Genomic DNA, 16,846 nt, shown 5'->3' with positions numbered 1-16,846 from the left:
TACAGTTGCAGCATAACCCCACGGCTCTTAAACTCCAACCCCCTGTTAATAAAAGCTAACACACTATATGCCTTCTTCACAGCTCTATCCACTTGAGTGGCAACCTTTAGAGATCTGTGGATATGGACCCCAAGATCTCTCTGTTCCTCCACAGTCTTCAGAACCCTACCTTTGACCCTGTAATCCACATTTAAATTAGTCCTACCAAAATGAATCACCTCACATTTATCAGGGTTAAACTCCATTTGCCATTTTTCAGCCCAGCTTTGCATCCTATCTATGTCTCTTTGCAGCCTACAACACCCCTCCACCTCATCCACTACTCCACCAATCTTGGTGTCATCAGCAAATTTACTGATCCACCCTTCAGCCCCCTCCTCTAAGTCATTAATAAAAATCACAAAGAGCAGAGGACCAAGCACCGATCCCTGCGGCACTCCGCTAGCAACCTGCCTCCAGTCCGAAAATTTTCCATCCACCACCACCCTCTGTCTTCGATCAGATAGCCAGTTACCTATCCAATCGGCCAACTTTCCCTCTATCCCACACCTCCTTACTTTCATCATAAGCCGACCATGGGGGACCTTATCAAACGCCTTACTAAAATCCATGTATATGACATCAACCGCCCTACCTTCATCAACACACCTAGTTACCTCCTCAAAAAATTCTATCAAATTTGTGAGGCACGATTTGCCCTTCACAAATCCGTGCTGACTATCCCGGATTAATCCGCATCTTTCTAAATGGTCGTAAATCCCATCCCTAAGGACCTTTTCCATCAATTTACCAACCACCGAAGTCAGACTAACCGGTCTATAATTACCAGGGTCATTTCTATTCCCTTTCTTAAACAGAGGAACAACATTTGCCACTCTCCAGTCCTCTGGCACCATCCCCGTGGACAGCGAGGACCCAAAGATCAAAGCCAAAGGCTCTGCAATCTCATCCCTCGCCTCCCAAAGAATCCTAGGATACATTTCATCAGGCCCAGGGGACTTATCGACCTTCAGTTTATTCAAAACTGCCAGGACATCCTCCCTCCGAACATCTATTTCCTCCAGCCTATTAGCCTGTAACACCTTCTCTTCCTGAAAAACATGGCCCCTCTCCTTGGTGAACACTGAAGAAAAGTATTCATTCATCACCTCGCCTATCTCTACTGATTCCATACACAAGTTCCCACCACTGTCCTTGACCGGCCCTAACCTCACCCTGGTCATTCTTTTATTCCTCACATAAGAGTAAAAAGCCTTGGGGTTTTCCTTGATCCGACCCGCCAAGGACTTCTCATGTCCCCTCCTAGCTCTCCTCAGCCCCTTTTTCAGCTCATTCCTTGCTAACTTGTAACCCTCAATCGAGCCATCTGAACCTTGTTTCCTCATCCCTACATAAGCTTCCCTCTTCCTTTTCACAAGACATTCCTTTTCACAAGACAGTTGGAGACTGTGTGCCCACCTCTTTCAATAACACAGATAAGAATTCATATATTGTAGTAACAATTATCTGTTCAGTTGAGTTCTGTCCAAGGTTTGGATCAAGTCTGTATTGGGACCAGCTTCTGCCAGTCTCTCTCACTTTCTGATATGCTAATTTTAAATGATGCTGAATAAAAAACATTCAACTTCAGACCAGCTCTGCCGCAGTCTATTCTAAGAGATGAACAGAACCTACAGCTTCCTTTATAACAGCCTTTAGCATTTTCCCTACTACTGACATTAGACTAACAGCTCCATTATTCCGTTTTCTCTCTAACTCCTTTAACAAACAGTGGGGTTACATTCGATTCGATTTATTATTGATACATGTAATGGGATACAGTGAAAAGTATTGTTTGTTGCGTACTATACAGACAAAGCATACCATTCATAGAGAAGGAAAGGAGAGGGTGCAGAATGTAGTGTTACAGTCATAGCTAGGCTGTAGAGAAAGATCAGCTTAATGCGAGGTCGGTCCATTCAAAAGCCTGATGGCAGTAGGGAAGAAGCTGTTCTTGAGTCTTGCCACCTTCCAATCTGCAGAAACTATTTCAGAATCTAGAGTTTTGGAAGATGACCACCAATCCATCCATTATCTCTGCTGCCACCTCTTTTAACACTCTGGGATGTAGATCATCAGGTCCAGGGGATTTATCAACTTCCAGTTCTATTGATTTCTCCAGTACTACTTTTTATTCATAATTTCTTTCAGAGGTTCCACATACTCTGGTATTTCTGGGGGTGCTCCATGCATCCTCTTCTGTGAAGATAGAATCAGCTCTGCTGCTCCTTTTACCATTTATATACCTCTGTTATAGGTTAACTGCCAGTCTCTTTTCATATTCCCTCTTGGCTTCTCAAACATGCAAAATAGGTGAAGTAGGCCATTCAGCCCCTCGAGCTGCTCTGCCACTCCACCAAGATCAAGACTGATCAGTTTGTGTTTTGAGTGCCACATTCCTATCTGCCCTGATAACCTGTGATCGCCTTGCCCAATAAGAATCTATCTACCTCCACATTATAAATACTCAGTGGCCCTGCTCACCATCACCTCCTGAGGCACAGAGTTCCAACCACACACAATCCTCACTATTCTTTTCCTCATCTCTGTCCTATAAGGGTGACCTCTAATTTTAAAACAGTGCCCCCCACACCCCCGGTTCTGGACACGAGGAAACATCGCTTTCGTGCCCACCTTGTTAATACCATTCAGGATCTTATAGATTTCAATCAAGTCACTCCTCAATCTTCCAAACTCCAGGGGAAACCAGCCAGTCTGTCCAACTTTTCCTCGATGTGGAGATGCCGGCGTTGGACTGGGGTGGGCACAGTAAGAAGTTTCACAACACCAGGTTAAAGTCCAACAGGTTTATTTGGAATCACGAGCTTTCAGAGCGCTGCTCCTTCATCAAGTGAGTCACCTGATGAAGGGGCAGCGCTCCGAAAGCTGGTGCTACCAAATAAACCTGTTGGACTTTAACCTGGTGTTGTGAAACTTCTTACTGTGCCAACCTTTCCTCATCAGACAACTTGCTCATCTCAGGTATGAATCTAGTAAACCTCCTCTGAACCACCTCCGATGCATTTACATCCTCCTGTAGCTTCTGCACACAATATTCAAGATGCGATCTCACCAATGTCCTGTATAACTAAAGCATAACATCTTATTTTAATGTTCAACTTCTGTCCTAATATACAGTAAATGGCAGAACCCTTAGGAACATTAACATACAGAGAGATCTGGACATACAGGTCCATGGATCCCTGAAAGTGGCAACACAGGTGGATAAGATAGTCAAGAAGGCATACAGCATGCTTGCCTGCATCGGCCAGGGCTTCGAGGATAAAAGTTGGCAAGTTATGTTACAGCTGCATAAAACTTTAGTTAGGCTGTATTTGGAGTATTGTGTGCAGTTCTGGTCGCCGCACTACCAGATGTGGAGGCTTTGGAGAGGGTGCAGAGAAGGTTTAGCAGGATGTTGCCTGGTCTGGATGGTTTTAGGTATGAGGAAAAGTTGAATAAGCTCAGATCGTTTTTACTGGAAAGACGGAGGTTGAGGGGCGACCTGATCAAAGTCTACAAAATTATGAGAGGCATAGATAGAGTGGATAGTCGGAGGCTTTTTCCCAGGGTGGAAGGGTCGACTAACGAGGGCACGGGTTTAAGGTGAAAGGTGGTAAGTTTACGGGAGACGTGCGGGGAATGTTTTTCACAGAGGGTGGTGGGTGCCTGGAATGTATTGCCAGTGGAGGTGGAGGATGCAGGCACGTTAGCAATATTCAAGGTGTATCGTGACACGTGAACAGGAGGCAAACAGAGGGATAGAAACCACATTGGCACTTGGTGGGCTGAAGGGCCTGTTTCTGTGCTGTATTGTTCATTGTCATTTAAAGAACAACATTCCAATAGCCTTACTGATGGCTTGCTGTATCTGCATACTAACCTTTCGTGACCAATGCACCAGAACACCCAGATCCCTCTGCACTTGGGAATTCTGCAGTCATTCTCCATTCAAGTAACACTCTGCTTTAAGTAACTCTGATTTAAATAAGACTGTGCATGGTGGTACAGTGGTTAGCACAGCACTATAGACCCGGGTTCAATTCCGGCCTTGGGTCACTGTCTGTGTGGAGTTTGCATGTTCTCCCTGTGTCTGCGTGGGTTTCCTCCGGGTGCTCCGGTTTCCTCCCAGTCCAAAGATGTGCAGGTTAGGTTGATTGGCCATGCTAAATTGCTCCTCAGTGTCCAAAGATGCGCAGGTTAGGGGATTAGTGGGGTAAATGCAAGGGGTTATGGGGATAGGGTAGGGGAGTGGTCCTGGGTAAGATGCTCTCTTGGAGGGTCAGTGCACTCGATGGGCTGAATGTTCCCCTTCTGCATGTAGGGATTCTATGACTTATTCTTTCTGCCAATGGGAACAACTTTTCCACATTATATTCCATCGGCCATATTTTCTCCCACTCACTCAACCCATCTACATTCATCTGCAAACTGTGTATGTCTTCTTTACAACATACACCATCTGTGTGTCGGCTGTAAATTTCACTACCATGCCTTTGTTCCCCTCAATGAAGTCATTGATATGAATTGTGAAAAATTGGGACCCCAGCACAGATTCCTGTGGGACTCCACTCATCACAGAGTCATAGAGCAATACAGCATGGAAACAGGCCCTTCAGCCCAAACAGTCATGCTGACCATGCTAGTCCCAATTACCCGCATTTGGCTCATATCCCTCCAATCCTTCCCTGTCCATGTACTTATCCAAATGCTTTTTAAATGTTGCTGTTGTACCTGCCTCTACCACCTCCTCTGGCAGCTTATTCCATCTCCGCACCACCCTCTGCGTGAAGAAGTTGACCCTCAGGTCCCTTTTAAATCTTTCCTCTCTTACTGTAAACCTGTGCCCTCTAATTTTCAATTCCCCTTCCCTGGGGAAAAGACTATGTGAATTCATCCTATCTATGCTCCTTATGGTTTTACACACCTCAATAACGTCACCCCTCATTCTCCTACATTCCAAGGAATAAAGTCCCAGCCTGGCCAACCGCCCCTGTAACCCAGACCCACTGGTCCTGGCAACATCCTGCTAAATCTTCTTTGCACTTTTTCCAGTTTATCAATGTCTTTCCTATGTCCGGGTGACCTAAACTGTACACAATACTCCAAGTGCGGCCTCACCAACAACTTATACAACTGGAACATAATGTCCCAACTCCTGACTGATGAAAGCCAGTGTGCTAAACGCTTTCTTCATCATCCTGTCTACCTGTGATGCCGCTTTCAACGCACTATGTACTTGTACTCCTTGGTTCCTCTGTTCCTCAACACTCCCCAGGGCCCTACCATTCACTGTGTAAATCTTATCCTGATTTGACTTTCCACAATGCAACACCTCATACTTGGAAATTCATTGGCCAATTCTCAGCCCACTTCCCTAACTGATCAACACCATCCTGTAATGTTCCCCACTATCATCCACAAACTTACTAACCATGCCCATGTCCATTCACATCGAAATCATTCATATAAATAACCAATAACAAAGGTCTCAATACCTACCCCTGAGGCACACGACTAATCACAGGCTTCCAACCTGAGAAATAACCTTGCACCATCACCCTCTGTTTCCTACCATCGAGCCAATTTTGAATCCAATTAGCTCGCTCTCCCTGGATCCCATGCCAGCTAACCTTCCAGACTAGCCTGCCATGTGGGACCTTGTCAAAGGCCTTGCTAAAGTCCATATAAACAACATCTACTGCCCTACCCTCATCTATCCTCTTGGTTACCTCTTCGAAAAACTCAAAGATTCGTCAGACATGACTTCCCACACGCAAAGCCATGCTGACCACTTCTAATCAGACCTTGACTGTCCAAATGTTGGTGGATCTTGTCCCTCAGAATCCCCTCCAGTAACTTACCCACTGCTGTTGTCAGGCTCACCAGCCTTAATTCCCTGGCTTGTCTTTGCTACCCTTAAACAATGGAACATTCGCCACACTCTAGTCTTCTGTAAATTTGCCAGTGGGGACAGATGAAGCAAATATCTCTGCAAGGGCCTCTGCAATTTCTTCCCCAGCCTCCCACAAGATCCGAGGATGCACTTGATCAGGCCCAGGGGATTTATCCACCTCAATGCACTTTAAGCCTGTAGATACCTCCTCCCTAGACATCACCACTTCTTTCCCCGATTCCTCATGATTTTCCCCTCAGTAAACACCGTGGAGAAATCTTCATTAAAAATCTCACCCATCTCCTGTGGTTCCACACATAGACGCCATGCTGATCTTTAAGGGGACCTATTCTCTCTCTAGCCACCCTTTTCCTCTTGATATAGCTTGAAAGCGACTATTTTACATTTACATTGGGATTTCAGACAGCATACAGGCACTGTCAGTGCTAACAGTAAAGAGTTAAATGATAATTTACTCACATGTGGATGCAGTACGAGAATTAAACAAGTAACTATGATTTTAAAACATTTAAGCTGATATTCTAAATGTATTTCAAGTATTTTACTGTGATTGTGTACTTTGGCCAATGCAAGTTACTGAAAGGCATGATGGGAAATGTAAAAAGTTGAGCCAAAGGCCTGGGAACCCATATCTGGTTGATTGGCCAGGTTAAAAATTGCCCCTTAGAGTCCTGGGATGCGTAGGTTAGAGGGATTGGCGGGTAAATATGTGGGGGTAGGGCCTGGGTGGGATTGTGGTCGGTGCAGACTCGATGGGCCGAATGGCCTCCTTCTGCACTGTAGGGTTTCTATGATTCTATGGAAATTCTTACGAGGGAACACATTTTGCAACAATAACGAATAGGTTCAGTCACTGCCCAGACACAATAGATATGCCCCTGGACGCAGGAACACATATCTATTCAGCTTGGCAGTGAACCAATGGGAACATCCACTTTGACCTTTACGGTAGTGTCTACCATAACCTGGCAACAGGAAAGTAGCTTTAGCCAAGAGGGGAGTTACATCCGGGTTCTAACGGACAAATAGAAACCATCACGCTGGAAAGTATAATACAGCTGGCTGAAGTACTTGGCAGAGATTTATATTGATGTGTGTACATAAAATGAAATTAATTTTAAACTAATAAAGGGCAGGGATATCTGATAAAGAAAATGTATAACTGTTGTGTTTTTACTGATAACTTCAGAACTTGTCAGAGAGGTCCGGGTATTCTTTATCTGTGACCATCAAGGTAACTGCTCCCATTACTCACTGGTTTGTAATAAAAGTTTGACCTTTTGTACTGTGACATTGCTTTCCTGAGTTTAATTGCCACCTTGTTGAAAACCCCGCTAACATAGCTACAGAACATCTTGGCATTTTCTTTAACCTTACCTGTCAGACCCATCTCATACCCTCTTTTTGTCCTCTTGATTGCCCTCTTAAATGTACTCTTGCACTGTTTATAGTCATCAAGGGATTCACTTGAACCCAATTGTCTAAACCCTAATGCATGCTTCCTTCTTTTTCCTGACCAGAGACTCAATGTCCCTCGTCAGCCAGGAATCCCTAAACTTGGCAGCCTTTCCCTTTACCCCATCAGGAACATACTGCCCTTGGACTCTTGATATCACACTTTTAAAAGCCTCCCCTTTGCCAGTCATTCCTTTCCCTTCAAACAGACTCACCCAATTGACCCCTGCTAGATCCTGTCTAACACCCCAAAATTGCTCCAGCTCGGGACCTTAACCTGTGGACCTGTCCTATCTTTTGGCATAACTATTTTAAAACTAATAGTGTTGTGATCACAGGACCCAAAGTACTTCTGGACTGACACTGCAGTCACTTGACCTACCTCGTTTCCTAAGAGGAGGTCCAATGTTACACCCTCCCGAGCAGGGTGCTCTATATATTGATTCTGGAAACTTTCTTGGACACATTTAACAAATCCCACCCATCCAGGCCCTTTGCATTCTAAGTGGTCCAGTCAATACCGGGGAAATTAAAATCTCCCACGAATATTACCCTATTATTCTTACAACTATCTGCAATCTCTCTACACATTTGCTCCTCTAGTTCCTGCTGGCTATAGGGGGAGCATCTATAATACAGTCCCAGAGTGACCAGCCCTTTCTTGTTTCTAAGTTCTATCCATGTGGCCTCATTTGATGAGTCCCCAAGAATATCCTCCCTGATGACTGTTGTTATGCCCTCCCTTATCAAAATGGCAACTGCCCCCTCGCTTACCTGCACTTTTGTCATGTCTGGAGCAGCTGTATCCTGGAACATTGAGCTGCCAGTCCTGCCATTCTCTCAGCTATGTTTCTGTTATGGTGATAATATCGCAGTCCCCAGAGCCAATCCACGCTCTGAACTCATCACCTTACCTGTTAAGCCTCGTGCATTAAAATAAATACAGTTTAAACCAGAAGTCTTTTTTTTGCCCTTTACTGTGCCCCGGCTACTCAACTTGTTCTCGTTGGCTACTATATTTTCCCCACTTCTCGTTGGCCCCTCTCTTGCTCAGAGTCCCATCCCCCTGCCAAACTAGTTTAAACCCTCCCGTGTAGCACGAGCAAATCTCCCTGCAAGGATATTGGACCCCCTCCACTTCAAGTGCAAACCGTCCCTCTTGCATTAGTCACCTCTATCTCAGAAGAGAGCCCAGTGATTGAAGAAGGCAAATCCCTGCCCCTGCACCAGCTCCTCAAGCATTCATCTGGCCTATCTTTCTATTTCTTTCCTCACTAGTACGTGGCACTGGGAATAATCTGGAGATCATTACCCTTGCATCTTGCCAATCAGGTAAAGGCCCATTTGCTCTCTGAGAGACAGCCGATCTTCTATCCAGACTAAAATGTCACCCCTTTTACAACAGTGCTTTATTTTCCACATTAACCTTGGATGTCGCATCTTATCAAATGCCTTCTTCCCCTTTATCCACAGCATGTTATCCAATCAAAGAGCCAATAAATTGCTTTAAGTTTAAGTTTTATTAGTGTCACAAGTAGGCTTACATTAACACTGCAATGAAGTTACTGTGAAAATCCCCTAATCACCACACTCTGGCTCCTGTTCGGGTACACTGAGGGAGAATTTAACGCAGCCAATCCACCTAATCCACACATCTTTGGAGTGTGGGAGGAAACCAGAGCACCCGGAGGAAACCCGCGCAGACACAGGGAGAACGTGCAGACTCCACGCAGACAGTGACCCAAGCCAGGAATCAAACCCGGGTCCCTGGCGTTGTGAGGTAGCAGTGCTAACCACTGTGCCACCCGATTCCCCTTTCACAAAACCATGTTGACTCTTCCCAATTAAAATCACACAGTGCAAAAGAGGCCCTTTGACCCATCAAGTCTGCAATGATATGCGAGGAACACCTGACCTCCAACCTAATCCCATTTACCAGCACTTGGCCCATAGCCCTGAATGTTATGATGTGCCAAGTGCTCATTCAGGTGCTTTTTAAAGGATGTGAGGTAACCCACCTCTACCACCCTCCCAGGCAACACATTCCAGACCATCACCACCATCTGGGTAAAAAAGCTATTCCTCAAATCCCCCCAAACCTTCTGCCCCTCACCTTGAACCGATGTCCCCTCGTGACTGAACCTTCAATTACAAAGAACAAAGAACAATACAGCACAGGAACAGGCCTTTCGGCCCTCCAAGCCCGCGCCGCTCCCTGGTCCAAACTAGACCATTCTTTTGTATCCCTCCATTCCCACTCCGTTCATGTGGCTATCTAGATAAGTCTTAAACGTTCCCTGTGTGTCCACTTCCACCACCTTGCCCGGCAGCGCATTCCAGGCCCCCACCACCCTCGGTGTAAAATATGTCCTTCTGATATCCGTGTTAAACCTCCACCCCCCCTCACCTTGAACCTATGACCCCTCGTGAACGTCACCACCGACCTGGGAAAAAGCTTCCCACCGTTCACCCTATCTATGCCTTTCATAATTTTATACACCTCTATTAAGTCACCCCTCATCCTCCGTCTTTTCAGTGAGAACAACCCCAGTTTACCCAAACTGTCCTCATAACTAAGCCCTTCCATACCAGGCAACATCCTGGTAAACCTCCTCTGCACTCTCTCTAAAGGGTGTGGCGACCAGAACTGGACGCAGTATTCCAAATGCGGCCAAACCAACGTTCTATACAACTGCAACATCAGACCCCAACTTTTATACTCTATGCCCCGTCCTATAAAGGCAAGCATGCCATATGCCTTATTCACCACCTTCTCCACCTGTGACGTCACCTTCAAGGATCTGTGGACCTGCACACCCGGGTCCCTCTGCGTATCTACACCCTTTATGGTTCTGCCATTTATTGTATAGCTCCCCCCTACATTAGTTCTACCAAAATGCATCACTTCGCATTCATCTGGATTGAACTCCATCTGCCATTTCTTTGCCCAAATTTCCAGCCTATCTATATCCTTCTGTAGCCTCTGACAATGTTCCTCACTATCTGCAAGTCCAGCCATTTTCGTGTCATCCGCAAACTTACTGATCACCCCAGTTACACCTTCTTCCAGATCGTTTATATAAATCACAAACAGCAGAGGTCCCAATACAGAGCCCTGTGGAACACCACTAGTCACAGGCATCCAGCCGGAAAAAGACCCTTCCACTACCACCCTCTGTCTTCTGTGACCAAGCCAGTTCTCCACCCATCTAGCCACCTCCCCCTTTATCCCATGAGATCCAACCTTTTTCACCAGCCTCCCATGAGGGACTTTGTCAAACGCTTTACTAAAGTCCATATAGACGACATCCACGGCCCTTCCCTCGTCAACCATTCTAGTCACTTCTTCAAAAAACACCACCAGGTTAGTGGGCATGACCTCCCTCTCACAAAACCATGCTGACTATCGTTAATGAGTTTATTCCTTTCTAAATGCGCATACATCCTATCTCTAAGAATCCTCTCCAACAACCTCCCGACCACGGACGTCAAGCTCACCGGCCTATAATTACCCGGGTTATCCTTCCTACCCTTCTTAAATAACGGGACCACATTAGCTATCCTCCAATCCTCTGGGACCTCACCTGTGTCCAGTGACGAGACAAAGATTTGCGTCAGAGGCCCAGCGATTTCATCTCTCGTCTCCCTGAGCAGCCTGGGATAGATTCCATCAGGCCCTGGGGATTTGTCAGTCTTTATATTCTCTAACAAACCTAACACTTCCTCCCTTGTAATGGAGATTTTCTCTAACGGGTCAACACTCCCCTCCGAGACACTCCCAGTCAACACATCCCTCTCCTTTGTGAATACCGACGCAAAGTATTCATTTAGGATCTCCCCTACTTCTTTGGGCTCTCAGCATAATTCCCCACTTTTGTCCCGGAGAGGTCTGATTTTTTTCCCTGACAACCCTTTTGTTCCTAACGTATGAATAAAATGCCTTGGGATTCTCCTTAATCCTACAGTAAATGGCAGTAATAAGTGCCTGGAATGCGCTGCCAGAGGAGATGATAGAAGCAGATAAAATAGCAACGTTTAAGAGGCAGCTTGACAGATACATGAATAGGTAGGGAATCGAGGGATATGGACTGCATTGAAGCAAAAAGTCTTTCACTTAGGTAGGCGTCAAATGTCGGCGCAGGCTTGGTGAGCCAAAGGGTCTGTTCCTGTGCTGCACTGTTCTTTGTTCTAAATATTCCATCCCAGACAGCATCCTGATGAATCTCCTCTGCACTCCCTCCAGTACAATCACATCCTTCCTAGAATTTGGTGACCAGATTACCTTGAGTCTTTGGAAGTGCCCAGCTATAACTTCATAAATGACCAATTCTAATACCTTCCATGCGACAAATGTCAAGCTAACTGGCCTGTAGTCTCCTGTTTCTCTCCTCCCTCACTTCTTGAACAGGGGAGTTATATTTGAACATAGGACATAGAACAGTACAGCACAGAACAGGTCCTTCAGCCCACGATGTTGTGCCGAGCTTTATCTGAAACCAAGATCAAGCTATCCCACTCCCTATCATCCTGGTGTGCTCCATGTGCCTATCCAATAACCGCTTAAATGTTCCTAAAGTGTCTGACTCCACTATCACTGCAGGCAGTCCATTCCACACCTCAACCACTCTCTGCGTAAAGAACCTACCTCTGATATCCTTCCTGTATCTCCCACCACAAACCCTATAGTTATGCCCCCTTGTAATAGCTCCATCCACCCGAGGAAATAGTCTTTGAACGTTCACTCTATCTATCCCCTTCATCATTTTATAAACCTCTATTCAGTCTCCCCTCAGCCTCCTCCGCTCCAGAGAGAACAGCCCTAGCTCCCTCAACCTTTCCTCATAAGACCTACCCTCCAAACCAGGCAGCATCCTGGTAAATCTCCTCTGCACTCTTTCCAGCGCTTCCACATCCTTCTTATAGTGAGGTGACCAGAACTGCACACAATATTCCAAATGTGGTCTCACCAAGGTCCTGTACAGTTGCAGCATAACCCCACGGCTCTTAAACTCCAACCCCCTGTTAATAAAAGCTAACACACTATAGGCCTTCTTCACAGCTCTATCCACTTGAGTGGCAACCTTTAGGGATCTGTGGATATGGACCCCAAGATCTCTCTGTTCCTCCACAGTCTTCAGAACCCTACCTTTGACCCTGTAATCCACATTTAAATTAGTCCTACCAAAATGAATCACCTCACATTTATCAGAGTTAAACTCCATTTGCCATTTTTCAGCCCAGCTTTGCATCCTATCTATGTCTCTTTGCAGCCTACAACAGCCCTCCACCTCATCCACTACTCCACCAATCTTGGTGTCATCAGCAAATTTACTGATCCACCCTTCAGCCCCCTCCTCTAAGTCATTAATAAAAATCACAAAAATCACAATTTGCTACATTCTTGTCTAATGGAACCCTTCCAGAATATAGCAAGTTTCGAACAATTAACCGCAATGCATCTACTAACTCATTAAGATCTCTTTTAAGACCCTAAGATGGAGTCCATCAGGATCCGGAGACTTGCTAGCTGGCAGCTCCATCAGTTTGTTCAGTACCGCTTACCGAGTGATTTTAATTCCCCCAAGTTCCCCCTTTCACCTTTTTATTTACAGCTTTTACTGGAATGTTTTTGCATCTTCTATATAAGACAGAGGTTTACAGCATCAAAACAGACCCTTCTGCGCAACTTGTCCATGCTGCCCAGTTTTTAACCATTAAGCTGGTCCCTATTGTCTGCAATTAGCCGATATCCCTCTTTACCCATCTTACCCATGTGTTGCGAGGTTGGGTAGGGTTATTGTAGATTGGGAGGTAGCAAGTTCAAAATTCTACAAGATGCTGCTATTTTGATGCTTGGAGAGTTTTTTTAAAATGCAAGTATACAGAGAGCCCAAACTGAAACATTTGTATTGAAAGGCCAAGGAGCAGTGTTTCCAAGGCAACAGGCTTTTGAATTTAGCCAATCAATTGAATTAGGTACTTAGATACAAAGAATCTATTAAATTTCAATCTGATGGTTTTGACAACCCAGGACCAATCCTGTTGTAAGGATACTGATATGTCTTCACGGGTATAAATCAAGGGGACAGTGGGACAAAGAAGTAGAGCAACTGCCACCTGCCAGAGCTAACAGCTCTCAACTTTCGAGAGAGAGGGAGAATCGCTGGCTCTCATAGCTTCATCTGTGTCTTAGAGAAAGCACCATCTAGATAGCAAAGATACCAAAGAAGAAAGAAGTTCCAGACACAAGAATCAACAGAGAAGGCTCAGAATATTCCAGAAGACACAAAACCTGGTTGTAATTTAGAGAGTGACTAAATTCTATTTTGTTAATGAGTGGGAACTGTATTTATTGGAACAGCATACCATTAGAATCTTGTTTTATTCAGGAGTAGTTAGTTAGAAGGGATTTATTTGGTTTATTAATAGTTTAGTTAATTAGCTCACAATCAGTTAGACAAGTAAATTGTTACGTGTTGATTTTAGAGAGTGTGTTTGGGATTTATTTTGTATTTAACACTAGGAGTTGCTGAAGAGCAGGTCACTCCACTTCTCTCACACTTTTTACAAATTATAGGGCCAGGTACTCCTCTTTGCGTGTTTCAGTGTTAGTTCTCAGAGGGGGGATCAACCTCCCCTTTATAACACATGGAACTGTCTAAACGCTTTTTAAAACACAATTGTACCTGCCTCTGGCAGCATTTCCAGATACTCACCACCCTCTGAAAAAATTGCCCCTCTGGACACTTTTGTATCTCTCCCCTCTCACCTTAAACCTATGCCCTCTGGTTTTAGACTCCCCTACCTTTGGGAAAAGCTGTTGACTATCTAGCTGATCTGTGCCCCTCATTATTTTATAGACCTCTATAAGATCACCCCTCAGCCTCCTACGCTCCAGAGAAAAAAGTCCCAGTCTATCCACTCTCTCCTTATAACTCAAACCATCAAGTCCTGGCGGCTAGTAAATCTTTTCTGCACTCTTTCTAGTTTAATAATATCCTTTCTATAATAGGGTGACCAGAACTGTACACAGTATTCCAAGTGTGGCCTTACCAATGTCTTGTACAACTTCAACAAGACGTCCCAACTCCTGTATTCAATGTTCTGACCGATGAAACCAAGCATGCCGAATGCCTTCTTCACCACTCTGTCCACCTGTGACTCCACTTTCAAGGAGCTATGAACCTGTACCCCGAGATCTCTTTGTTCTAAAACGCTCCCCAACACCCTACCATTAACTGAGTAAGTCCTGCCCTGGTTCAATCTACCAAAATGCATCACCTCGCATTTATCTAAATTAAACTCCATCTGCCATTCATCAGTCCACTGGCCCAATTGATCAAGATCCCGTTGCAATCCGAGATAACCTTCCTCACTGTCCACTATGCCACCAATCTTAGTGTCATCTGCAAACTTACTAACCATGCCCCCTGTATTCTCATCCAAATCATTAATATAAATGACAAATAACAGTGGACCCAGCACAGATCATAGGCATCCAGTTTGAAAAACAACTCTCTAAAACCACCCTCTGTCTTTTGTCATCAAGCCAATTTTGTATCCATTTAGCTACCTCCCCTTGGATCCCGTGAGATTTAACCTTATGCAAAAACCTATCAAAAGATACCTTGCCTAGACAACGTCGACTGCACTGCCCTCATCTACCTTCTTGGTTACCCCTTCAAAAAACTCAATCTAATTTGTGAGACATGATTTTCCACTCAAAGCCATGCTGACTGTCCCTAATCAGTCCTTGACTCTCCAAATGCCTGTCGATCCTGTCTCTCAGAATACTTTCTAACAACTTACCCCCACCAGCCTGTAGTTCCCAGGCTCTTCCCTGCAGCCCTTCTAAAAACAAAGGCACATTTGCCACCCTCCAGTCTTCAGGCACCTCACCTGTGGCTGTCGATGTTTCAAATATCTCTGCTCGTGGACCCGCAATTTCCTCCCCAGCCTCCTTAGTCCTGGGACATACTTCATTCGGTCCCAGGGATTTATCTGCCTTGATGCGCTTTAAGACTTCCAGCACCTCCTTCTCTGTAATATGTACACTCCTCAAGACATCACTATTTATTTCCCCAAGTTCCCTAACGTCCATGCTTTTCTCCACAGTAAATACTGATGAGAAATATTCATTTAGGATCTCACCCATCTGTTGTGGATCCACACATAGATGACCTTGTTGATCCTTAAGAAGCCCTACTCTCTCCCTAGTTACTCTTTTGGCCTTTATGTATTTGTAGAAGCTCTTTGGATTCTCCTTTGCCTTATCTGCCAAAACAATCTCGTGTCCCCTTCTTGCCCTCCTGATTTATCTCCTCACTTTACTTCTACCCCCTCTATCCTCTTCAAGGGATTCACTTGATCCCAGCTGCCTCTGCATGTCATGTGCTCCCTTCTTCCTCATGACCAGGGCCTCAATATCCCAAGTCATCCAAAGTTCCCTAATTCTACCAGCCTTGCCCTTCACTCTAAGAAGAATGTGCTTATCCTGAACCCTGGTTAACACACTTTTGAAAGCCTCCCACTTACCAGACGTCTCTTTGCCTTCCCACAGACTCCCCTAATCAACTTCTGAAAGTTCCTGCCTGATACCTTCAAAATTGGCCTTGTCCCAATTTAGAACTTTAACTTTTCGGCCAGACCTATCGTTCTCCATAGCTATCTTAAAACTAATAGAATTATGGTCTCTGGTCCCAAACTGATTCCTCACTAACACTTCTGTCACCTGCCCTTCCTTATTTCCCAAGAGGAGGTCAAGTTTTGCCCCCTCTCTAGTCGGGCCATCCACATACTGAATGAGAAATTCCTCCTGAACACACTCAACAAATTTCTCTCCATCCAACCCTCTAATACTATGGCAGTCCCAGTCAATGTTGGGAAAGTTAAAATCCCCTACTGTTACCACCCCATTTTTCTTGGAGCTATCTGTAATCTCCTTACATATTTGCTCCTCAATTTCCCGCTGACAATCATATCAAAGTGATTTCTCCCCCTTCCTATTTCTCACTTCGACCCATATAGACTCAGTGGCCGAACCCTCAGATATATCCCCTCTCAGTACGGCCGTGATGCTTTCCCCTAATCAAAAGTACAACTCCCCCCCCCCCTTCTCTTACCTCCTGTTCTATCTTTCCTATATCATCTGTACCCTGGAACATTGAGCTGCCAGTCCTGTCCCTCCCTTAGCCATGTTTCAGTAATAGCTATAATATCCCAGTCCCATGTACCCATCAATGCCCTGAATTAATCTGCCTTGCCCGTCAGGCCTCTTGCTTTGAAATAAATGCAGTTTAATCTGGACTTCCCTTGCTCTCTGTCCTGCTTTTGCCTGATCTGTCTGGTACTAGGATTACTGACACTGCCTTTACTATTTAACATGCTCTCTTTATCTTCCATGTTGTCCTCAACCTTCTCTTCTGTCTCCATGCC

The 16,846-nt window shown here is 45.1% G+C and overlaps 1 protein-coding gene across 5 annotated transcripts in view; it reads right to left on the bottom strand.

The window, feature by feature from the left end:
- LOC144485991 (uncharacterized) overlaps nt 1-16,846 on the bottom strand; it is a 54,175-nt gene that overhangs the window by 17,684 nt on the left and 19,645 nt on the right. Inside the window, exon 1 of one of the 5 annotated variants that reach the window (XM_078204095.1) lies at nt 13,529-13,606. The exons of 3 other annotated variants lie outside the window; for them this stretch is intronic. Coding sequence is in view for 1 of the 2 variants with exons in the window: in XM_078204094.1 (XP_078060220.1) it covers nt 3,923-3,990 (68 nt within the window). In the remaining variant the exon portion in view is untranslated. Of the gene's footprint in view, nt 1-3,922; nt 4,062-13,528; nt 13,607-16,846 lie in introns of those variants that run through there. One more of the 5 variants, XM_078204094.1, reaches the window with a different exon arrangement.

The sequence above is a fragment of the Mustelus asterias genome, unplaced genomic scaffold (genome assembly GCF_964213995.1).
Source record: "Mustelus asterias unplaced genomic scaffold, sMusAst1.hap1.1 HAP1_SCAFFOLD_261, whole genome shotgun sequence".
Classification (NCBI taxonomy): Eukaryota; Metazoa; Chordata; class Chondrichthyes; order Carcharhiniformes; family Triakidae; genus Mustelus; species Mustelus asterias.
This window is presented reverse-complemented; position numbering and strand designations above follow the sequence as displayed.